Source organism: Magallana gigas, chromosome 1, assembly GCF_963853765.1.
Source record: "Magallana gigas chromosome 1, xbMagGiga1.1, whole genome shotgun sequence".
In the NCBI taxonomy this organism is placed as follows: Eukaryota; Metazoa; Mollusca; class Bivalvia; order Ostreida; family Ostreidae; genus Magallana; species Magallana gigas.
In genome coordinates, this window is record NC_088853.1 from 12,967,565 (window position 1) to 12,994,906 (window position 27,342).

The 27,342-nt window shown below is 32.5% G+C and overlaps 1 protein-coding gene across 7 annotated transcripts; it reads right to left on the minus strand.

Annotated features, from left to right (window-relative positions):
* Nucleotides 1–1,883: 1,883 nt before the first annotated feature.
* LOC105335774 (multiple epidermal growth factor-like domains protein 10) lies at nt 1,884–27,248 on the minus strand. Of its 7 annotated transcripts, XM_066083361.1 has the most exons (21): nt 27,169–27,248; nt 23,907–24,143; nt 17,721–17,966; nt 17,449–17,589; nt 16,771–16,908; nt 16,280–16,417; nt 15,884–16,024; nt 15,615–15,755; nt 13,359–13,499; nt 12,883–13,020; nt 12,618–12,758; nt 8,862–9,002; nt 8,327–8,464; nt 7,787–7,924; nt 7,395–7,532; nt 7,133–7,273; nt 5,261–5,401; nt 4,694–4,831; nt 4,357–4,491; nt 4,032–4,137; nt 1,884–2,370 (listed from the first exon to the last, which is right to left on the minus strand). In XM_066083361.1, the coding sequence occupies exons 1-21, from the start codon at nt 27,242–27,244 to the stop codon at nt 2,352–2,354; spliced, it is 2,913 nt and encodes a 970-aa protein (XP_065939433.1). In that variant the 5' UTR covers nt 27,245–27,248; the 3' UTR covers nt 1,884–2,351. The 7 variants fall into 7 exon arrangements, with proteins under 7 accessions (XP_065939433.1, XP_065939443.1, XP_065939438.1 ...); XM_066083371.1 differs by lacking the exon at nt 15,615–15,755; XM_066083366.1 differs by lacking the exon at nt 12,883–13,020.
* Nucleotides 27,249–27,342: the final 94 nt, after the last annotated feature.

Genomic DNA, 27,342 nt, shown 5'->3' on the forward strand with positions numbered 1-27,342 from the left:
TCAAATGTGTAACACATTTTGCATATAAATGCACAGCATATGTAGCAAAATGACAATTAATCAAAGCACTATTGTTATTAGAAACATATTTTGTTAATATTGCACTCTTTCGAATGATTTTTCCGTGAAATTATTAACTGATTAATAATAATGATAATACATAATGATATTTCGTAAAAGGTAACGCAGGGTCTATTCCTCGTATAAGGCATAAAATTACAAATGATATCGCTCGATTATTCAATAATATTGATATCGGACCAATAACAATCAAAATAGTATGCATTCTTTAACAAACAAACGCGGGATCATAAACGGATCAAGGCGAAAGTCCAAGATGGCTGCATGATTATAAGTATATCTTGTATTCTTTTAAAAATACGATTATGGAATTTCATTTTATATTCATTTACACCCTTTGTCAAAATGTTCAAGTTTATTCAGATTTCATAATGATTCGTTGCCAATGTGGAGTTAAAGCGTTAAATTGCTGACCATAGCGCTCGAAAGAAAGTTGCACTTTATTGAATAAGAAATTCGGACCAACGTAATTTCTTCCGAAATAACTACTTGATCACATAAAAAAGGTTTGAATTGCTTTATTGTAAATTTGGTCAGTATTTAAGTGATTAGATAAGTAACAATAAAGGCATTTACTTCGAACATAAGTTTTACTATTTGATAGTCTCATGCATCTTTCTTTAATCACTGATTTACGGACTATACACATGTATTAGCTTACAAATGCTTGATTTTACACAGTCTTATTTATTTTTCTGTTTTATTTTTTAACAATAGAGTAGCTAATTATACACAAATCATTTTACCAGTCTAGAGATGTGAAACCCTCTCTTTGTTCACCAGACTCGTGTACCATGTGTTTACATACCCAAGATACACGTGTGTCTGGAGCAGTGGCATCGTTAGTTAACCTGTTTACCTGTGTCATTGTCTCAATAACACAAGCCTTTTTAAGATATCGTAATTATCGGTAAAAAGGCGACGAGAATAGGAAATTTTAAAATCCTTTAAAAAGAAATCTGACTGTAATAAAATAATTACGAATACAAATTTCTAAATCCACAACACTTAAAATAACTATATAGGTCAAAACATCAGACCTATATCAATCATTTTGGCTGAAAAATCGAATTTCATTTGTATAGATTTGTAAAGAAATTTCCCTCCTGTTGACCTCATGACGTCACTTCCACTGAAGCCTCGTTATCGCCTAATTCTGTTTTCTCTTGATTAGATTTCCCAAAGCAGGTAAAAATAGCCACTTTGAAGCGGCGTAACTCCGTTATTTTTGCATCGATTTCGATGCTGTTTTTTACATTATATTTTGGTAAATAAACACTTTGACATAAGTTTCACATCGGCTGGGCTGCAGGTAACTTTTCAATTTAAATTGGATTAGAAGCAAGTCAATTAAGATAAACAACTCCTAAAATCTTATCCAATTTATTAGGTGTATTTATACATTTGGTAGATGAAATGTTTTGTAACTGTGTTGGCGAAATGACAAAACAAAGCAGACTATGTGTTTCAGTGTTTTTTTGAGGTATTAGTCCAACCCTTTGACCTAATTACAACCGTGGTATAGACCTAGTTGGATCTGTTTACTTTTAAGGGTAACTGTAGACAAACGGTTTTATGATTATTTTAGAATTAACTTGACATAGGTCGTAATTTTCAGTGCACTGTATTTGGTTGCATCAACCGAATTCATAACCTCTAAAGATAAGACAGTCGCTAGTTATTAATCACAACAGAGGTTAACTTAGGCTATGAAAATGTCTTTTGAATTAGATAATTAAGTTACCAACCACAAAGCGTGTACTTATATTTACATAAACTTGTATTTAGCCCAAGTAACCCCCTTGGTTGGTCACTTGGTAGATGTGTTAGATAAAATATCGTTTTCACTGACAGAGACAAGCATTTATTCTGAGCGTTTGTTTACATTGATTCCATAATAGAGAAAACCGATAATGCTAAGATATGAACAATCCGGAAAAATAACGATAAAAAAGTTTTATGCAGCGATAATTTTACTGATGCGGCGGTGCCTGAGAAACAAATCATTAATTTTTTTTTGGCCATATCATGTGACATTTATTTATAGATGAAGTCTGTCGTCGCTGGGCTAAAAATAAACACTCACAAGCACACGAACAAAACAAATGCTAAAGCGCAAATATATATTATAATTATATAACCCTGGTTACAAATATAATTTTATAATAAAAATACAATAAAAATTGGAAATTAAAGTTGCTTTATTTAGTTGTCAGACCTTGTTCTGGAATCGCCTGCAATTGCACACAGTTCTCCTTCTTTTTATTCTTTTAAGAAGGTTGTCTTTTTCTAAAAAAACATTTAGGTAAATACATTTAATCAGATTTGCTTTAAAATTTTACTAAAGCAATTGTATATTGTGCTAGATTAATATTTAGAAACTTAAAAGTCTACGTATGGAACCCCCCCCCCCCCAACAAAAAACAAAATTAAACAATAACTAAAAATAAAAAAAAACCCAGAATGATGTAACAAGTTGCATGATTTCTATTTTTGAGTTTAGTTAAAATCGTGTCCTTCTATAGAAGGAATTCAGTACATCTATTGTGATAAATCAATTTTGTGAATTGTAAAATTTTTTCTTAAGGTATTACATGCATAAAAATGTAAGTGCACATATAAATCCGTGTGAATTATTGCCTCACATAACGATTAGAAATTCCGGTCCTATTTACGTTGATATTTTGGATTACAGTTTTTCTAACATTAACTAAATGGATTTTGTGCGAACAAAATGTAAAATGCATCGTGCAAAAGAGCAAAAGTTTTAAATTTATAATGTGTCTCTACTATTGTATAGAACCATATTTCAAGAGTATATTCAAATTTATTATACTTTCATGTTAAATACTGAAATCTGATTGCTTTAGACACAGTTGATAATCTGTTCTATTACCCTCAGCGTTATCAACACACTTGGCAACGAGTAACACAACGAATTGTTACATGCGCATAAATTATGCACGTACGGTTCGCCATAGAATTAACGTCATTCCTATATAAAAGCAGTAAAGTTTTCTTTGAAATTAAGACATTCAGTATAATAAAATAGATAGTGCCTGTTTGGGAGGGTAAGAGTTGAATTTAACACCCCTTGAAACCCATTGTCAACCTTCGCTTCGCGTCGGTTGACAATGGTTTACTCAGGCTGTCAATTTCAATGCTTACCCTCCCAAGCAGGCACTATTTATATAATGTTAAAATATTAAAAAAAAAAAAAAAATAAAAGTTGGATCAGTCATGGCCTGAGTGGTCCTCCTTCTTTGCTTTATCAAAATCATTTTAAAATAATGTGTAATGATAGTTGGAATATTGACTTTTTAAAACTGCCAGATTTTAAAAAAACAATTACGATCTTTTTTTCGCTGTTTTGCCAAAGTAGGAAATTAAACCGAGCACCACCATGTAAACTCTAATAAAGATAAGTTTTAAATCATTCTGAAAAAAACCCAACTTTTTGCCAAACTTTTTTTTGGAAATTTGTGTACATTTATTTCAATCTAAAGTGAAATGCGATATATGAATCTTATAAGGGTGTCTCAAATTGAACTTCTAGTTTTCATAAAAGAAAATTATTCAAATAATTCCACCATTCAAACGAATATTTAATTTCTCCTTCAATTGTTCAATGTTGAAGCCTGTTCAGACTTTAGCTCCACAAGGTTTAATGGTGTAAAAGGATAAATGTTTTCCGAGGTTTGGATGCTTTGTTTTGCTATATCAATCTAATACGTTGTTATCAAAGGTCATGTTATGTGCTTGGACTAAATGCAAACGGTTTTAATTTTTCAACTTCGGTTATTGAATGTAATTATATACAAGTATCCTAAAACTAACTGGAATAAAAAGATACGAGTTGAATAGCAAGCACCTTTCAGTGCTGACACAAAAACATGCATAACTAAGAAACATGTATACAATTGATTAAAATTATGAAAATGAAATGCTACCTTAAGATGACAACAACTACGATGACTGTTATCAGCACAACAGTGGCGACGACAGGGGCGGCGATGACTGCGGCATCAGGTGTGTTATGTAAATTCTGTATTCTTTCTGCATGAAATATCAATTGAAAATTACATTGAAGGTGTTTTACAGATCCTGCTTTAATTAAAACTAATACATATCACACGGCACATAGTGTATTAAATCTATACACATCGATTCTTTGTCTTAATATTCCTTTTGGTACTGATATTGTAAGTGATTCATAATTTTCATTAGTAATTAAACTTACAGCTCCGGGTTGGCTATTTTTATATTATACCTTACCATGACAATTATCTCCTGTGAAACCTTCCTGACAGCCACCTAAACAATTTCCATCAGTTAAGGAACAATTGCCAGCCCCGAGACAACGTCCACATGCTTTATCACAGTTTGAACCGTACGATCCAACATCGCAAGCTTTAAAAAAACAAATCCAAAGCTATCTTTGTACGTTTATAGTCATAATTTTATAACTGTTCTTTTTGGTAGATCGACGTTTAAATTAAATTTTATTTCGTATTTTAATGTATATTTTTCTTTAAAAACTAAAGCGAGGAGGAATTTGACAATCTAAAGGATGTGCACATTCTAAGTAGTTTTTTCCCTCAAATGTTCTTACTTTTGTTACAATGTTGATTTTCCCATCCAGGAGCACAATTAACGCATGCTCCGTTTCTCCTGTCACAAGTGTCATTTTTCTCACAGTTTCCACTGCAGTTATACATGCAATTGATTCCAAATGTACCATTTCGACAAGCTGGAATTAAGTTAATAAAGCAAAATTAATATTCTATCGATGAATGATGTCTAAACGTATGAGGCGAAACCTACTTGGTTGCAACATATAAGTTGATTTTCTAATCTAAATCAATTTCATTGTATAACACAATTTATTAACTACGTCACACATGACCTGCACGCAAAAGTTATCTATCCGCTTTACGTTATATCTAAAAAAAATTTATATCATGATGTTGTTTATAAGAGAAATATGTTTTATTTTTGAAACTTAGTTCCAGAAATTGAAATAATAAAGAATAATCTAATACTAATCAGTTTATTAACATAGCCTGCTTAACGTTTCATAGCATTATATAAAATAGAGTTAAATCAAAGTCATATATATAATATATACTAAAGACATGATATTCAATGTATGAATTCATGGTATGAAAATCTTACATACGTTTATCACACTTGTCTGTGGTCTGCCATCCAGGTTTACATCCTTTAGGGCACGTGCCATTAATGTGGTTACAAGTCACTGCATTAAGACAGGCCCCACATTGGTACGTACAATTCTCTCCATAAGTTCCATTATTGCATTCTACATTAAATAAAAAACACCCTAACATATGAAAATACTTTTCATTGGTTCCATTTGGTTGACTTTCTAATCTAAATCATTTTCATTGTATAACACAATTAATTAACTACGTCACACATGACCTGCACGCAAAAGTTATCCATCCGCTTTACGTTATATCTAATTTCTAAGTATCATAAGTATCAGAATGTTGTTTGCAAGAGAAATATGTTTTATTTTTGAAACTTGGTTCCAGAAATTGAAATAATAAAAAATAATCTAATACTCATCAGTTTATTAACATAGCCTGCTTAAAGTTTAATAGCATTATATAAAATAAGGTTAAATCAAAGTCCAATCGCAGCTTCTCGGACCTTCACAGCATGCTCGGAAAAACACCTCGAATGTATAAACATCACCGGATGTTAGAATTTTATACAAAATGGAGTCGCTTCCCATTTAAAATAAGTATCGGCTAGACAGCCTCGTGTGTCGCTTTTGTGGTATATTTTACGGTATATCATTGATTTAAACGAAGTCTTAATAGATCTTAAAATGTGTGGTATTTATATTAAATTTTACTGGACTTTGACCCGTGCGTACACGGGTTGACATTGCATTTGATATGGTACATTTACGAAATAGATACATCAACACACCGTATCGTTGACATTTATATAACCAAGCTTTAAGCCTGCAATAATGCTTTTAACTTCATTACTCTGCTTAAAATAGTTAGAATAACCTAACTGTGTCTCGCCACAGTTTATATGTGTGGTATTTATATTAAATTTTACTAGACTTTGACCCATGCGTGCACGGCTTGACATTGCATATGATATCGGACATTTAAGAAATAGATACATCAACACACTGTATTGTTGACATTTACATAACCAAGCTTTAAGCCTGCAATAATGCTTTTAATTTCATTACACTCTGCTTAAATTAGTTAGAATAACCCAACTGTGTCTTGCCTCAGTTAAAAGGCCTCCCATATATACCCGTAATGTAGCAAACAATTGCAGATTCGCTCCGAAACTATTTTAGAGAAAATTAATGGAGCTGCATTGAAAATAAAAGTTAAACTATTCATAACAAGCTATTTTGATGCTGTTAATATCTTTCATCTAAAAATTTACTTCATATTAATGAAAAATTCAACACTTTTTCACCAACGTTTTTTACTCGCTTCGAAAATATACACCATGTTGACATTCGAAACTCTAGGGATTTTTCATATTAGAGTTATTTCCCGTATTTTCTTTAATGAACAGAATATATGAAAAAATTTCAATGAAAATTTACATGTATTTGAGTTTATTCATGCACATGTGATATTGTGGAAACATAAACAACAGAGCATCCCGTGATTTAACGTAAATATAATGCGCATGCGCAAGATTGTAAAATAAAACAAATCCCGATCGTTGATTATTAACTAGTAAAAACTAGTTTGAAAAATAAAAATAAAAACAAATTGGTAATCTTCAAGTACCACTGATGTTTAAAATGTAACAAAAGACAGTACTCTTTCAATTTCTCGGTATTAAAGACCAAAAATTCGAGTCTATTATTTTAATATAGTGGTATATATAAAAGGGGGGGGGGTTGTCATGGACGCTTAAGTAATACATTCGAGGTGTTTTTCTGAGCCTGTCGGAAAGGCCCGAGAAGTTGCGATTGATCAAAGTCATATACTAAATACATAAAATTCAATATATGAATTCATGGTATGAAAATCTTACATACGTTTATCACACTTGTCTGTGTTCTGCCATCCAGGTTTACATCCCTTAGGGCACGTGCCATTAACGTGGTTACAAGTCACTGCATTAAGACATTCCCCACATTGGTACGTACAATTCTCTCCATAAGTTCCATTATTGCATTCTACATCAAATAAAAAAAAACGTAACATATGAAAATACTTTTTATTGGTTCCATGATTTCGTTTGTAGATTTGTTTTTCTTTTATCTTTCCGACAACAAAGTGATGCATTCAATAGCTTACTTTCATCACACTTTGCATTTTGATAACCGGAAGCGCATCTGCTACAGTTTCCGGAGATAGGGTCACAAGTGTCGTTGTTGTAACAGTGATAGCTACATCGGTTCTGACAGTTTTGTCCGTATTCATAAGTACTGCATTCTAATAATACATTTGTTAAAATGAGCATTATTTTCTGATTGGAACCAGCATGTGAATTTTACAATTTTAAAACAAACAAACGTTTCTGGGTTTTTTTTGATAGGATTTGAAAGTACACTGAAAAAAATAATTATAAAAAAATTGTGAAATTCTTACACAATGTCGTCTATTTGAAATAAATCATATATATATATATTAATCGTTTAAGCTTGATACATAGGTATCATTAAATTGTGGATATATCTTATACATACTTGTTATGCAAAGACCCCCTTTAAATCCCTCTTTGCATCCATCTGTACAGGTACCGTTGACATTGTTACATGTCTTATCATCTATACAGTTTCCACATGTCTTGGTGCAATTATCTCCATAATGTCCGGCCGTACAAGCTACAATCAAATATATCGGATAATTTGTGGTAAAGAAAAAAATAAAAATAATTGATATACATTTCTTTCTTTCTTTCTTTATTTCCTCCAAATGGAGATTATCATAACATATTTAGAAGAATACAAACATATAGACAATTGTAGGGAAAACGAGATAATGTAGGTCTACTGGGATGCGATGATCCAGTACATATAATACTTAAACCGACAAGTTTTATAGGTGTATACACTCTATAAGGCAATACCAAAATATAAAATATTCTTTTTTATATAACACTGTAATCCTGTGACATTGATGTGTATAGACAGGCTGTCACCTGTGACATTCTATAATAACATGTTGCTGCATCCCTACTTATGCAGAAATTAAGAAGATGCCAACTATATCTCAAATGTTCTTACTTTTGTTACAATGTTGATTTTCCCATCCAGGAGCACAATTAACGCATGCTCCGTTTCTCCTGTCACAAGTGTCATTTTTCTCACAGTTTCCACTGCAGTTATACATGCAATTAAATCCAAATGTACCATTTCGACAAGCTGGAATTGTGTTAATAAGGCAAAATTAATATTCTATCGATGAATGATGTCTAAACATATGAGGCGAAACCTACTTGGTCGCAACATATAAGTTGATTTTCTAGTCGAAATCATCTTCATTGTATAAAACAATTAATTAACTACGTCACACATGACCTGCACGCAAAAGTTATCCATCCGCTTTACGTAATATCTATCTTTTTAATATCATAATGTTGTTTATAAGAGAAATATGTTTTGGTTTTGGAACCTAGTTCCAGAAATTGAAATAATAAAGAGTTGAATCAAAGTCATATATATATATATATATATATATATATATATATATATATATATATATATATACTAAAAACATAAAATTCAATATATGAATTCATGATATGAAAATCCTACATACGTTTATCACACTTGTCTGTGTTCTGCCATCCAGGTTTACATCCCATAGGGCACGTTCCATTAACGTGGTTACAAGTCACTGCATTAAAACATTCCCCACATTGGTACGTACAGTTCTCTCCATAAGTTCCATTATTGCATTCTACATTAAATAGAAAAAACCCCGTAACATATGAAAATACTTTTCATTGGTTCCATTTGGTTCACTTTCTAATCTAAATCATTTTCATTGTATAACACAATTAATTAACTACGTCACACATGACCTGCACGCAAAAGTTATCCATCCGCTTTACGTTATATTTATTTTTTAAGTATCATAAGTATCAGAATGTTGTTTATAAGAGAAATATGTTTTATTTTTGAAACTTGGTTCCAGAAATTGAAATAATAAAAATTAATCTAATACTCATCTGTATATTAACATAGCCTGCTTAAAGTTTAATAGCATTATATAAAATAGAGTTAAATCAAAGTCCAATCGCAGCTTCTCGAACCTTTACAGCAGGTTCGGAAAAACACGTCGAATGTATAAACATCACCGGATGTTAGAATTTTATACAAAATGGAGTCGCTTCCCATTCAAAATAAGTAACGGCTAGACAGCCTCGTGTGTCGCTTTTGTGGTATATTTTACGGTAAATCATTGATTTAAACGAAGTCTTAATAGATCTTAAAATGTGTGGTATTTATATTAAGTTTTGACCCGTGCGTGCATGTGTTGACATTGCATATGATATCGTACATTTACGAAATAGATACATCAACACACCGTATCGTTGACATTTACATAACCAAGCATTAAGCCTGCAATAATGCTTTTAATTTCATTCCACTCTGCTTAAAATAGTTAGAATAACCTAACTGTGTCTCGCCACAATTTATATGTGTGGTAGTTATATTAAATTTTACTAGACTTTGACCCATGCGTGCATGGCTTGACATTGCATATGATATCGGACATTTAAAGAAATAGATACATCAACACACTTTATTGTTGACAATTACATAACCAAGCTTTAAGCCTGCAATAATGCTTTTAATTTCATTAAACTCTGCTTAAATTAGTTAGAATAACCCAACTGTGTCTTGCCACAGTTAAAAGGCCACCCAAATATACCCGTAATGTAGCAAACAATTGCAGATTCGCTCCGAAACGATTTTAGAAAAAGTTAATGAAGCTGCATTGAAAATAATAGTTAAATTATTCATAACAAACTATTTTGATGCTGTTAATATCTTTCATCTAAAAAGGACTAAGTGCGGTTTTATGCAATTTTTGCCCCCCAAAATCAAAGTTTTAGAAAGAGCTTTAAAATAAGATGAAAGATAGTTAAAATCATATTGGAAATAAAGGTGTAAAAGGTTATCACCACAGTGACGTCATAACGTAGAAATGACGTCATGAATATTGCATTATTTTGATAAATTGATGTTTTGTAGCAAAATATGGGTGTTTTCCGATGGTTTTTCGACTGGGAAACATCGAGCGCAGGCTTGCTCAAGTACCATTTTTTAGTTTAATATGTATAACTATCTGAAGAAAAACATATGTTAAAATTGCACTTGAGCAGACATGCGCTCTATACTTCCGAATGCAAAATATAGAGCAAAAATGAGAATATCTTCATTTGTTTGCAGCTTTGCGGGAATTAGGTCATTTAGATGACGTCATAGATAAAAAGCGAGTGAGCAATAATGACTAAAATCAAGGTTAAAGTTATAGGCATCCTCCTTACAATGATTTGTGAAGATTTCATTCTTATACGATACTATTTAAAAATTGGTTGAAATCGGGGGCAGATATTTGACCAAACCGCACATAGTCCTTTAATTCATATTAATGAAAAATTCAACACTTTTTCACCAACGTTTTTTACTCGCTTTGAATATATACACCATGTTGACATTCGAAACTCTAGGGATTTTTCATATTAGAGTTATTTCCCGTATTTCCTTTAATGAACAGAATATATGAAAAAATTTCAATGAAAATTTACATGTATTTGAGTTTATCCATGCAAATGTGATAGTGTGGAAACATAATCTACAGAGCATCCCGTGATTTAACGTAAATATAATGCGCATGCGCAAGATTGTAAAATAAAAAAAATCCAAATCGTTGATTATTAAGATCAATTCTATGTAAGAATCAAAATTCGGTGGCCACGCATAGTCACGGATTTTCTTCATACTTGACAATTTGATAGACTTTGGTGAGTAAAAAAGCCGAACACCATTTGTTTGTCGCTATGTGATCCCGTTGCCATGGTAACGGGGAGTAAAGATGTAAAAATGGCATTTTAATGCTTATTTGAGAACATATTGTGAGTAATGTGCAGAATTTGGGATTTCCAAGGTAGAATATATTATTTTAAAAAGTTGTCATTTTTCAAAAGAAAGAAAACAATTCATGGAGAAACGCATATTTTTAGAGTGTTTCCATGGTTACTAAACATAAATTTTAGAATCTGTTTTCTTCATCTAATTTGAATAAAAAGTGCAAATCTTGGAATTTTTGGTAAACACTATTATGATTGTGCAATTTAAATTTTAAATATGAAAATTGAGAACCGTTGCTATGGTAAAAGCTTCAAAATAAGGAAAATTATTATATTTTTAGGCATCTTTGAATGGATATTATTCAATATTAATGAATAAATATATAAAATCAAATGGTGAGAAAAAATAAAGTATGTCCTTAACTTCAATGACACTTGAAAAAAATCTGAAATTTTCTAAAAATAACTACCGTTGCTATGGACTTTTCAAAAAGTAAGAATTTCTGTGTGATTTTTTACGCAACTTAATTTTCCATAGCATCAGCACTTCTCTGTTGCATAACAAAGGTTTTTGTCGTGTATAATAAAAATTTAGATATATTTTTACAAGTTTCAATTAAAACAATTGCAAATAAATTCTAAAATCAGGAATGAAAGCATATCAAAAAAATCTTCAATTTCTCAGTTTTTCTTAATTTTTGGCCTTGTTGCCATAGCAACGGATGTCAATTTTCATGACAAAATATATATTGCATGGACATTGATATGGATATAAAAATTTAACAGTTTCCCATTTGGGCTTATTAAAAAATAGCAGAAAACTGATTTCGAAAATCTGTAACGGTTTCCATGGTAACATTTTAAAAGTATTGGTTTCTCCATCAATTTTCTTATATAATTAAATAATTGAAAATAGGACAAAGGCTGTTTTATGTCTTTGATAGTTAACATTAGTGGGCAAAACCTTCTAATATGGCTTCAAAGTAGGTAAGTTTTGCTATTTGGAATCTTTAGCCTCGATTACCATGGCAACGGTTACCCCCAGCAACCAACTTTTAGTGGGTTTTTGCGTTTTACACCTAGGTGTGTCCATGTATGAAATATAAGAAAAATTGGTGACTATGCGTGGCCAGACCCTTTATAAATCATTGATTCTTACATAGAATTGATCAAGCTTGATTGAAAAAAAAAATAAAAACAAATTGGTAATTTTAAAGTACCACTGATGTTTAAAATGTAACAAAAGACAGTACTCTTTCGATTTCTCGGTATTAAAGACCAAATATTCGAGTCTATTATTTTAATATTGTAGTATATATAAAAGGGGGGGGGGGTTGTCATGGACGCTTAAGTAATACATTCGAGGTGTTTTTCCGAGCCTGTCGGAAAGGCCCGAGAAGTTGCGATTGATCAAAGTCATATACTAAAGACATAAAATTCAATATATGAATTCATGATATGAAAATCCTACATACGTTTATCACACTTGTCTGTGTTCTGCCATCCAGGTTTACATCCCTTAGGGCACGTTCCATTAATGTGGTTACAAGTCACTGCATTAAGACATCCCCCACATTGGTACGTACAATTCTCTCCATAAGTTCCATTATTGCATTCTACATTAAATAAAAAAAAAACCCGTAACATATGAAATACTTTTTCATTGGTTCCATGATTTCGTTTGTAGATTTGTTTTTCTTTTATCTTTTCGACAACAAAGTGATACATTCAATAGCTTACTTTCATCACACTTTGCATTTTGATAACCGGAAGCGCATCTGCTACAGTTTCCGAAGATAGGGTCACAAGTGTCGTTGTTGTAACAGTGATAGCTACATCGGTTCTGACAGTTTTGTCCGTATTCATAAGTACTGCATTCTAATAATACATTTGTTAAAATGAGCATTATTTTCTGATTGGAACCAGCAAGTGAATTTTACAATTTTAAAATAAATAAATGTTTCTGTTTTTTTATAGGATTTGAAAGTACACTGAAAAAAATAATTATAAAAAAATTGTGAAATTCATACACAATGTCGTGTATTTAAAATAAATTATATTAATCATTTAAGTTTGATACATATGTATCATTAAATTGTGGTTCTATCTTAAACATACTTGTTATGCAAAGATCCCCTTTGAATCAAAGTCATATATATATATACTAAAAACATAAAATTCAATATATGAATTCCTGGTATGAAAATCCTACATACGTTTATCACACTTGTCTGTGTTCTGCCATCCAGGTTTACATCCCTTAGGGCACGTTCCATTAACGTGGTTACAAGTCACTGCATTAAGACATTCCCCACATTGGTACGTACAATTCTCTCCATAAGTTCCATTATTGCATTCTACATTAAATAAAAAAAACACCCTCACATATGAAAATACTTTTTATTGGTTTCATTTGGTTGACTTTCTAATCTAAATCATTTTCATTGTATAACACAATTAATTAACTACGTCACACATGACCTGCACGCAAAAGTTATCCATCCGCTTTACGTTATATCTATTTTTTAAGTATCATAAGTATCAGAATGTTGTTTATAAGAGAAATATGTTTTATTTTTGAAACTTGGTTCCAGAAATTGAAATAATAAAGAATAATCTAATACTCATCAGTTTATTAACATACCCTGCTTAAAATTGCATAGCATTATATAAAATAGAGTTAAATCAAAGTCCAATCGCAGCTTCTCGAACCTTTACAGCAGGTTCGGAAAAACACGTCGAATGTATAAACATCACCGGATGTTAGAATTTTATACAAAATGGAGTCGCTTCCCATTAAAAATAAGTATCGGCTAGACAGCCTCTCGTGTGTCACTTTTGTGGTATATTTTAGGGTATATCATTGATTTAAACGAAGTCTTAATAGATCTTAAAATATGTGGTAATTATATCTTATTTTACAAGACTTTGACCCGTGGGTGCACGGGTTGACATTGCATATGATATCGGACATTTACGAAATAGATACATCAACACACCGTATCGTTGACATTTACATAACAAAGCTTTAAGCCTGCAATAATGCTTTTAATTTCATTACACTCTGCTTAAATTAGTTAGAATAACCCGACTGTGTCTTGCCACAATTAAAATGCCTCCCATATATACCCGTAATGTAGCAAACAATTGCAGATTCGCTCCGAAAAAATTTAAGAGAAAATTAATGAAGCGGCATTGAAAATAACAGTTAAATTATTCATAACAAACCATTTTGAGGCTGTTGATATCTTTCATCGAAAAAGAAGAAGGTACAGTTTCTTTTAATATTCGCCCTAAAATTCAAAAGTTGTTTAAATCTCCTGAAAATACACATATAATATCTTGAACAGGTGTGTATATGAAATGCCAAGTTATACCTTTTTATCTTGTTTCAAAAAATAAATATGACTTCAACATTTTGGCACATTTCTAATATTTAGTCAAAAATGTTGAAAAATTGCACATTTTCTCATAGTTTTCTGAAGAGGAAAATGTGTCCGCAGCCGTCGCCCACAACAAAATTAATATATTTTATGTGTTTTAACATGATAAAGTTATAATGTGAGTTTCATCGTTGGCGATGGTTGCGGACATAGTTTTCTGTTCAAAAAACCTCATAGGAATTGGTGTCTTCTGCTCAGTTTTATGAAAATTACGGGAAAATGCAGTTTGTGACGTCACAATTACCCTTATGAAAGTCTAAGCAGGTAACTCTTTATAGATTCTTAGTTTATGGGTATTTATGTGTAAATAAATGTTTCATTTTCATTTTTGGTGATACTTTTAAAAATCACTCTAAAACAGGGCAAAATATGACTCAAAGTGTACCTAGTTCTTTAATTCATATTAATGAAAAATTAAACACTTTTTTTAACACTTAAACACCACCGTTTTTTTACTAGCTTCGAATTTATACACCATGTTGACATTCGAAACTCTCGGGATTGTTCATATCAGAGTTATCTCCCGTATTTCCTTTAATGAACAGAATATATGAAAAAAATTTCAATGAAAATTTACTTGTATTTCATTTTATTCATGCAAATGTGATATTGTGGAAACATAAACTACAGAGCATCCCGTGGTTAAGCGTAAATGTAATGCGCATGCGCAAGATTGTAAAATGAAAAAAAACCAAGATGATTTCTTGATTTTTTCAAGGCATTTTCGTAAAGCTTGATTGAGAAAAAATAAAAACAAATTGGTAATCTTCAAGTACCAATGATGTTAAAAATATATAATACAAGACAGTACTCTTTCGATTTCTCGGTATTAAAGACCAAAATTTTGAGTCTATTATTTTAATATAGTAGTATAAATAAAATGAGGGGTTGTCATGGACGCTTAAGTAATACATTTAAGGTGTTTTTCCGAGCCTGTCAGATATGCCCGAGAAGTTGCGATTGATCAAAGTCATATACTAAATACATAAAATTCAATATATGAAATCATGGTAAGAAAATCCTACATACGTTTATCACACTTTTCTGTGTTCTGCCATCCAGGTTTACATCCCTTAGGGCACGTACCATTAACGTGGTTACAAGTCACTGCATCAAGACATTTCCCACATTGGTACGTACAATTCTCTCCATAAGTTCCAATATTGCATTCTACATTAAATAAAAAAAAACCCAACCGTAACATGTGAAAATACCTTTTTATTGGTTCCATGATTTCGTTTGTTCATTTGTTCTTCTTTTATCTTTCCGACAACAAGGTGATGCTTTCAATAGCTTACTTTCATCACACTTTGCATTTTGATAACCGGAAGCGCATCTGCTACAGTTTCCGAAGATAGGGTCACAAGTGTCGTTGTTGTAACAGTGATAGCTACATCGGTTCTGACAGTTTTGTCCGTATTCAAAAGACTCACTGCAATCTAATAATACATTTTTTAAAATGAGCATTATTTTCTGGTTGGAACCAGCATGTGAATTTTACAATTTTAAAACAAACAAACGTTTCTGGTTTTTTTGTAGGATTTGAAAGTACACTGAAAAAAATAATTATAAAAAAATTGTGAAATTCTTTCATAATGTTGTCTATTTGAAATAAATTATATGTGATTATGTATATTAATCGTTTCAGTTTGATACATATGTATCATTAAATTTAGGTTTTATCTTAAACATACTTGTTATGCAAAGATCCCCTTTAAATCCCTCTTTGCATCCATCTGTACAGGTACCGTTGACATTGTTACATGTCTTATCATCTATACAGTTTCCACATGTCTTGGTGCAATTATCTCCATAATGTCCGGCCGTACAAGCTACAATCAAATATATCGGATAATTTGTGGTAAAGAGAAAAAAAAAATGAAAATAATTGATATACAAAAAAAACCCTATCAAAAACAAGAGGCAAAGCAATGATTAATGTCATATTTATACATGTACCTGCATTTTAACGTTTTAAGATTTTTACAGACGCATTAGGAATGTCATAGGCAAGCACCGAGTTGTATTCAATATCTTTGATAAGTTTAATACAAATGTTACGTGCGTCCGATCCTAATCGACGTAAAATTAGAAACCTATTAAGATTTTCATTTATCATCACAATTAATCCAACCAAAAAGAGTTCACAGCACAAACAATAAACACAGAAGTATGGCCGTCTTACGTATGACACAATTGGGCATTTGATATCCAGGTTTACACCCATGCAGGCACTCTCCAGATGAACGGTCACAAGTTTTATTTTGACAGTACGAACTGCAATTAAGACTACAGTTAGATCCGTATGATCCAAATCTACATTCTACAAGGAAAATTGATATAAAAAAAACCAAATTAATCTTTATGTACGAAAAAGAGTTATGTACAAATACAAAATTTTTGAAAATTTTAATAAGTACTCAATTCAAAATCATCACATTTTCATTTTGCCTCTTTATGCATTATGCCGAAGAGAATTCAATGTTTGCGCACAATAACCTATAATAAAACATTAAAAACAATTGATTTAGGTCTGGCGTATTTGACAGATAGAACAATGATATTTAAATGCTTATTTTGTACAAAACAGGCATATTTGTCCTGCTATCATAAAAAAAGTATCATTTAAAATTAACATAACTTGAAATTTAATGCTGTTTTATTTCAAAACTTTCATTGACTTGTGTTCTTTAATAAAAATTAAAAGCTATGAAAGTTGAAACTCTCAATGAATGAAACATTGACCTTTGAAAGCAGTGAAATTAAACTTGTTAAATAGCATTTAGTGATGGAATTTTGACTGAAACTTCCATTTAATTGACTGATTTCTGATGAATACAAAGTAATACTTTGCCAGACTTACCATCACATATTGGTGGACGCAAACCCGGAAGTGCACACCCATTATCATCACATTCCCCTGTGTCAATATCACAGGTTTCACTATTATTACAATGGCCGCATGTTTTTAAGCAGTCAACGCCATATGATCCTGTATTACAACCTAGATAAAATATTTGTAATCTGTTTCTTGGATTCAATTCTTTCAAGTACACATACTGTTTCACAACAACATGCAATATTTGATATTTTATACAATGGCTGTCAATAGAGTATTAAAACCTTTCGTCTTACCGAAAATCTCTACTTCGCATATTTCCAAAATTGGAGCACCATTTCTCGAGTCTCTTGCATGCGGCTGGTAAAACCATATATATCTTGTTGTTCTCTTACAGTCTTCCTGAATGATAGTTTGCGACATTCGTGAGCTATCATGAGTGAAACACACATCTGTTGAATTACCAGGAAATACGTCTGATGTGTTTGATACACGAATACTGTACCCTCGCAAACGTAATGTGCTCGTATGTGGATGGCCTCCTAACAATGACATAACATGTGATTATTTTTCTTAAATAGACAAACATGTTTTCTTGACTTGTTGCAGGTCCAAATATAAAAAAAAAAATCCCACTTAGTGGTATCTTAAAGGCGCATGGTCACGTTTTTGGTCATTTTTTTTTTTTTCGATTTAAATGTTTACAATGCTTCAGTAAGACATTTTAACGGGCAACAAAAATTTGATTGTCATTTGTTGAGTTATAAGCGAGTTACAGAGCTGACAATTCTTCGCTATGAAAACAAAGCTTTTGTTTACATTTTGAATGTTGAAGTGAAAATTCCAGTTTTAGACCTCAAATGAATAAGTTAATTGTTAGTAACTGTTTATTTTATGCTTAAAATGAATAAAAAGATAGACAAATCAGCTTAAAAAATATTTTTTTACTGGTATAATGAACCTATGTAAACAAAAACAGGGCACGAGCCTTGTTTACATGACGAAGAATTGTGAGCCCTGTATCTTACTTAAAACTCATTGACTGGCACCCAAGTTTCATATGATCGTTAGAAATGCATTCCTATAGCATTGTAAATAATAAACATAGGTAATCACAGATTACAAAGCTCACCGAGACGAGACATCACCCTTTTGACACATTACCTTTATGAGACCACCTTTATCATATAAAATGAAAATCATACTTTATGATCTTGGATATTCATGGATTCTGTTTTGACACAATATCGTATATCATCTGTTAAAAAATTGTATGATAATCATATGTTCATATATTAATCAATACAATCATATAAAATTAAATATTACATCCTATCATATTTACAATATATATCATATAATACAATAAAAAACCATAATAAACAATGATGAGATATGATATTGTAACGTATGGTATGACATTGTATTGTGTTATACGTTATTGTATTTGATCACTTAATGCAATATCATAATATATAAAACAATATAGTATTATATTACAATATCATATTACATAATACATCATAACATTGAAACATATGATATTATATTGTATAATATAGAATTATATTGTATGATACTGTATCTTTTTGGAAACATAATATGATATTGTATCATATGATACAATATAATTTGATACAACATTGTATCATATCAAATGATACAATATAATGTGATAAAGTAAAATATATAATACAACATTATATTATACATATTGTATCATATGATACAATAATATATTTTACAATATCATACAATACAATTTCATGTGATGTGATAATATATCATATTATAAACCAATATCATATTATACAATATCGTACGATACGATATTATATACTTTAACAGTAGCATATTATACAATTTCATGTGATATAATTCTATACACAGAAACTAATATCATATTATACAATATCGTATGATACAATATTATAGAATATACAATATTGTATCATAGGATATAATATTATATTTTGCAATATCTTATGTAATAGTAACATGTGATAAAATAATAAATTAATAAACCAATATAATATTATACAATATTGTATCATAATATACAATACAATACATAACGATATCATGTTACAATATCATAAAATATAAAAAAAAATGATTCAATAGCATATCGTATCATATCACTTTTTATAATATCACATATGATATGACATATTATATTGTATCATATTAAAGAATATTGTTTCATACCATACAATACTATATCATAGGAATCATGTTATATCATTTATCAACAAACACATCTATCTATCGAGCAGGTTTGAGTGAGATGGGAGATTTCTTTAGCATCCTTGATAATGGAGATCAGGCTCTGCATCTGAAGCAACCTCTCCGTTTCATTTATGATATAGTTAAATCAACTATGCAAGCTATCATCTATAAAACATGTGACCTGTTCCAAAAAAACTAAACCTCATCCAGCATCCGAAACCTATGGCTCAGATTCAGCATTCAAGCCTGTCAGGTGCATCAGTATACATAAGACGCATCTCCATGCAAGTTTGGTGAAGTTCAGACCAGTAATAACTAAGATATTATCATCAGAGGGCACTAGCAATTAAAACCTTAACCTGCTCCAGCATCCGCAACCTAATATGGCTAAGATTCAGCATCCATGCCTGTCAGGTGCATCTGTATCATAAGACACACCATCCATTCAAGTTTGGTGAAGTTAGGACCTGTATTAACTAAGATATATTTTTTAGCATCCTTGATAATGGAGATTAAGCTCTACATCTGAAGCTTCCTCTGTGATTCATTCATATTACAGTTTAATCAACTATGCAAGTTTGAAATAGTACTATTATCTATTAAACGTGTGACCTGTTCCAAAAAACTTAACCATATCCAGCATCTGAAACCTATGGCTCAGACTCAGCATTCAAGCCCGTCAGGTGCATCAGTATAATAAAACGCACCATCCATGGAAGTCTGGTGTAGTTAGGACAAGTAATAACTAAGATATGATCATCAGAGGGCACCTGTTTCAAAAACTTTAACCAGCTCTAAAAGCCTTAACCTCCCCCAGCATCCGAAACCTATGGCTCAGATTCAGCATTCAAGCCTGTCAGGTGCATCAGTATCATAAGACTAAGAAGTCTGGTGAAGTTAGGACCTGTATTAACTAAGATGTAATCATCAGAGGGCACCTGCAACAAAAACTTTAACCAGCTCTAAAAACCATAACCTCCTTCAGCATCTGTAACCTATTGCTGAGATTCAGCACCCAAGCCTGTCTGGTGCATCAGTATCATAAGACACACCATCAATGCAAGTTTGATGAAGTACAGACCAGCAGTAACTTTGATATTGCTATCAAAGGGCACCTGAAACAAAAACTTTAACCTGCTCCAAAAACCTTAACCTCCTCCAGCATCCGAAACCTATGGCTCAGATTCAGCATTCAAGCCTGTCTGGTGCATCAGTATCATAAGACACACCATCCATGCAAGTTTGGTGAAGTACGGACCTGCAGTAACTTAGATATTGCTATCAAAGGGCACCTGCAACAAAAACTTTAACCTGGTCCAACAACCTTAACCTCCTCCAGCATCTGAAATTTAGGACTCAGATTCAGCATCCAAGTCTTTCAAGTCCATAAGTAGGTCCAGATGCATCATCCATGCAATTTGGTGAAGATAGGACAAGTAATAGCTTAGATACAGGACCTGCAACAAAAACGTTAACCAGGTCCGGACGCCGACGCCGACACCGACGCCGACGCCGAGGGTATAGCATAAGCTCCCCCTGACTTCATCTCGGTGAGCTAATAAGAGAAAAATAAAATTTGACCAAAATCGTGACCATGTCCTTTTAATGGATAGTCGAGAATAAAGAAAATGATATAATAATATTAGTGGTCACTCCTACGAAATGCTAGAGAAGTCGTACCATGGAAAAGTCGTACCCTGGAGAACCCGTGCCGTGGAACACTCGTACCCTTGTAATAGGTTATGAGTTCTCAATAATCGCACGAGCTGAGGGCACAAAATATTCGTGCGACCAAAAGCAAATCAGATATGGTTTGTAAACTGTTACATTAGCATTATCGCATATTAAAAAGAACTTGCACGAAACTCGCACGATTCAGAGCGACCGCTGAGCAAGGTATACATATTGAATTTTGCGGTATATCTTGCGTCTACATGCAATTGTTGTACATTGTAATCAAGTGTTGTTAGACAATGCGATAGAATCGCACGAAAGACAAAATGATCGGACGACTGACTGAAAACGTGTGCCAACGCGATTGGACGATCGGCGCTTGTGCGATCAAACGTTTCATCGTACGAATGCTAGTAGGAGTCAGAGGGGTGCCTGATATGCCATGCTATGGTGTACATGTATGTTGTAAAATATATGATTGAACTGAATTTATATGTACCACCCATTTTCGATACTATTCAGTAGAAATAATTAAATGCAAGAGAAGATGTACCGCCCAAGAAGATGACAAATGCAACAGCCAAAATCAATGTCAATTGTAGCCGGAAAGAGATCATTTATACTTATACGGTGTATACTGATAAAGGGAAGTATTCGCCCCCGCTCTTTTTGTCAGATAGTGGATTAAGACGGCGAATTTCAAAGTCTCATATTTGAGAGATTTAGCAGACTGACGGGTACGCGTACTTGTACTTGTAGGTTAAAAGTTAGAAGTACACATAACAGCTCTCATTACTTTTCTTGTTTAGCAGTTGTAACGTGTACCTGTACGAGTAAATGTTTTAAATGTAATTTATATATTTATTTCTTTTAATAGTATTAATAATCATATTAATAGTCGAAAACTGAAGGTCGCGAGTGTTGTAGTAAAACGTTGCAAGATTACATGAGGCACGTTGTGCAACCGTCCCATGGTCCGCATTGGACCGCATTCGGTTGCGTCCGAATAGTGTCAATGTCCACTTTTTAGAGGAGACTTGATGCGACCACCAAAAAATGCATGGAACGAATGCGAAAGCTTGTGCGAAGCCAAAACATTATGCTGATAAACATCGATATGTTGTACACAGGTGTTCAAGAAAGTAAAAGTCATCCCTGCAAATGTGTTCGGGATATTTTCTTTATCGTTGTTAAGTATGTAATAAATCCAAAGGTGCTCGAAAGAAAGTTTACGAGACTTCACCGATATTTGTTCAGTTCCTATGAAATTTCGAGCGGAAGTGTTAGTGTTCGGATAATATTCTCAAAATACGTAGGTACAGCTGTACTGGTCATTTTTCATATCATATCCTACTTTGATTTATGTTAAAACATGAACATCTATTAAGATATATGTCTTATTTCATCATCTAGAAGAAATTTAAATTAAACTAGGTCAGGCGCGGATCAAACATTTATCTTATAGGGGGGACCGCTACTAAGCATGTTAATTGTTGCAGATCAGAAAAAAAAACTATAATTTCGATTGTCATATTTATTTTTAGAGCTCGTTTTATCCTCTAATTAATAAAGATAAAGTTTAAAATCAAAAAACGTCTGGATTTTATATTTGACTACAAGTACCTATAGATTCTATGAAATAGAATATAAACACGAGGCATGATTTTTACTGCAAAACTAGAAGGGTAAAATAAAACCACGTGGTCTAAATTTAAATGACAACAACATTCGCTGGTAAAGGAACAACAAAAAGTTGTGTACTGCACATTCTTGTCAACCTGTGACACACAAATATATCCTGTGTATGAGCGTATACGAGTCTATTGGATATACACTTGACTTTCCTGTTTTATGTGTTTAACGTGAGTAGACATTATATCGCATGTACTTTAAGTATACATAATGACTTTTATTAAAGTATATTCTCGTTAAAATAGAACCCAGTGTGGGATTTAAACCAAAGAGAATTGCAAGAACTTTTGTAAAACGCACCATTCTCTCTCTCTCTCTCTCTCTCTCTCTCTCTCTCTCTCTCTCTCTCTCTCTCTTTCTCTCTCTCTATCTCTCTCTCCAAGTCAAAGGTTTAATAACTAAATAAAATATCTCCAGGAATGATTTAAACGAACAAATTAATGGACGTTTGAAATCATACATTAAACCTTAATCTTAATTTTATACTAGAACCTAATTCAACTTAACGTGATGCATATGTGAAATGAATTCTTGCCTTTGCTACAATAAATATACTTTTGAATTAAATCTAGGTTTTAGAAACTTGCAAAGTCGTTTACTGTATACCACAATCTACTTGTATACGTTAATTGATATACATGTTATTCATTAGTATTAACAGGAAAATTTACATTCCCCTATGGTACGACCAGTACCCGGATACGGTTTCCCTTAGAGAACCCGTATCAGTAGGATACGGGTACCTGTCCTCAAGGGTACACATTCTCCTCATACCCTCTTATTTATGACCTACTTTGTCGAAAAATAAAAAATAAAAAAAGGAAAGTTCAAAACTATTTGGTTAAACGTGATAATGAATAAAGATATTTCAATAAGGTGATACTTACTGTCATTCCTGTACCAGAATTTCACAGACTTGATACTTCTTACGATTTGTAGATCGATTCGTAGCCATGCCTCTCTGATACCTGACTCATCAGCTGTGTGTAAGCAGGCTAGTATTTTTTGACTGAAGTTTCCATCCACGGTACTGTTTGGGAAGTAAGGGTATAGCCCGGATGATAAATTGGAAACATGAGTCTTACTACTCTCAGCCTCTGTTACACCAGGAACTACAAACTGTACTGAAAAGACATTGAATATCATTATTAAAAAAGAAATTTCAACGTGTCATGTACATACTGTATAGATCTGGTAATGAAAATATATATAAAAAAAGTGTTTAAATAAATTCTTTTTACTCTGTCCCGAGTTTTTGCTTCCACCACTTTTTGCTTGATATTGCATTAATCATAAATATCTTTGTGCTCAAACTACGTTCATTCACTAATATGAAAAATGTCCAGATTATCTGTTTTGAAGAGCCCCCTCTACCGCTTCAAGTTACAATACACCCCCCCCCCCCCCCAAAAAAAAAAGTCTACGGGGATTTGGCATTGCATCAGTCACTAATAAGCCCGGATGATAATGTTGAAAAACTGCGCAAGGTATCCAGAGTACTTCCGAATGGAGGAAAGATGTAAACATTTCCCGTTATGAATCTTCGTAAGAAATTTGTTTTCGTTCTTGTGAACTTTTATGAGTGGAAAATGATAACTGTTCAATGAAGATATCTTGGATGTATTCCCTTTTATCGATTTCAACTGTATTTATTTTAGGTGCGTGCGTGAGAGCATGATGTGGATGTACATGTATTATGTTTCATGAATAATCTATTCGTGAATGATTTAATTCGTTATATTCTTCACTGGCGACGAGGATGCAACGTTTTAAGGATTTAAAATGTCAGCCGTGTCCATGTGCTTCCGTGCGAAATTATTTGTATCGACATGGACCTTGAACTGTTACTGTCTTTTTAAACTTTGTAAACTTTGTAAACTGTGAACTGTGGCTGATTACTAAATGTTCAAAAATTGTGAATGTAACATGTTTTTCAGAAATATTGGACAGTAATCTTATTAAGAAATTGAAATCTGATTATTAATATTTTTTTCAGTATAACAGTTAAATCTTGGAAAAGGGGGGGGGGGGGGGGGGGGTATTGTAGTTATATTTATATGATCTAAGGGAAGTAACTGTTTGTGTATGAATGTATGAGTATGATGTGAGTAACAGTAATGGTTCTTTGTGTGCGTTGTTTGAGAGTATTATTCGGGGATATAATCACGGGAAAATAGCCATGCTGAGTATATGTGCGTGCGTGAGAGCATGATGTGGATGTATATACATGCATAATGTTTCATGATTAAAACTATTCGTGAATGACTTAAATAATTCGTTATATTCTTCAACATGCAATGACACAATTAAAGAGCAAGCATAAATTATTATGGTTTAGGGATGGGGATCTCAAATGTTATCAATATACAGTTTATCACCATTTTCTTTTTTATAAGGGGGGGGGGGGGGTGGGGTAAAGACAACACCGGGGGGGGGGGGGGGGTTATGTACTTAATATACCATTTGATGCATCATAATGACATAAGATGATATTTTGTATTTTCTTGTTTCATGGGGTCAGAACAATCCCATAGGGTCATGGCCTACATTGTATTTGATGCATTAAATATAATACATTTAGAAAGAAAGACTCCTTCCTTCCTATTATAACTCATATAAAAGTGATAAGTCTCTACACTTTCTTATACATGTAATACACAAATTTAATATGAAATTGTTACAGGGTCAATATGGGGTCAACTCAATAGTGTAAGTCTGACAGACAAATCAAAAAATAACTTTTGCAATTAAAATGACGAAAACTTTACAAATGCCATAGGATAGGTAACGATGATAAGCTTATCTAAATATTAAAAGATATTGATAGAGTACGCTTGCAAAGAGAGGTCACTTATTCAGAAAGTGAAAGTAATACTTTGTATACGTCGTACATACTGGTGCATGTCTCATGGTATTGTGCTACTATAATACTCACTATACATGTATTATGCTTACCTGTATTGGTCAACATCATAATGATAATCCAATAAGAGCACAATGTGAATCCTATTAGCTGATCATCACAAAAGAAATGTTTACGCATGTTATCTATAATCCTTTTCTGCATATGGAAAACTTATACATGTATGTATACACCACATGAAACCCATCTAAGCGAAGAGCTGGGTAAAACCAATACCCGCTAATGAGACTTGTAGACCTGTGCTGTGTACGTAACTTCAGACAAAGATCAGTTATTTGTAACATGCATGCATTTTTATGACCTATTCTTCAAAACCCCGATCACTATTTAATGAAGTAAATAACAGCTATAAGGTGGTGCAGGACACATGCACGTTGTGATGTATTCTTCCTATTGAAATAAACAATAAAGTATAAATATAATATTTTCCCCAAAAATAATGAAGCGCAATGGGTTAAATCAATTACATGTCTGTAAGGGCATTGGAGTCCGAGGTGTATTTTTGGTAATTTTAGTACTGATATAAATAAATTGTCATGGTGGGGGGGGGGGGGGGGTCTGGATCCCTCACTCCCACCCCTTCTCTAAATCCATGCCCACGATTATCTACATGTAGGCACACAGCAGCAAATCTAAAGCCAGCAGCCGCCGCGGAGAGAGGGCATAATTTTATTTTGGTTTGTAATAATTATATACACCATTATACTTTCTATGACATGGCGTTAAGATTTTTGATTAACTTGAAATGCACATGCAAACAGTTGAACCTCAAATTGCACATAATATGCTGCTCATGTGTATTATCACCATTATACTTTCTATGACATGGCGTTAAGATTTTTGATTAACTTGAAATGCACATGCAAACAGTTGAACCTCAAATTGCACATAATATGCTGCTCATGTGTATTATCATATGGGAAGGGATCTCATCCTTCAGTTATGAAAATTACAATTTTAAATGTTTAAAATTACCCTAACTTGCACGTGGCCTTCATTTTTAATTAAACTAGTACAAAACAGTGTTATTTAGGGGCAAACACTTGGTGCGGGTATTACTGTCTAATGACAGCATCTAGTTTCGATTTACAGTCTTCACATGAATGACCTACATTCTGGGCTTCCGTAACCAAGACAAGTAAATACATTTAAAACAACCATGTCTTTTTTGCATCCTGATCGAAATAGAAATAATCTAAAATATCATGGTAAAAAATAATACTTACAATAACTCAGTACGGACATGCTATTAAGCAGAAGAAGAATCACAACACATTGAGCAACTTTCGTGGCCGTGGCCATGTTTTGCCACATATGATATGACATCATAGTTAACTTTGACGTCACGATCTGCATTCCTGTCGATAGTTCTCAGGGAATGTATTAAAAGTGAATTATAT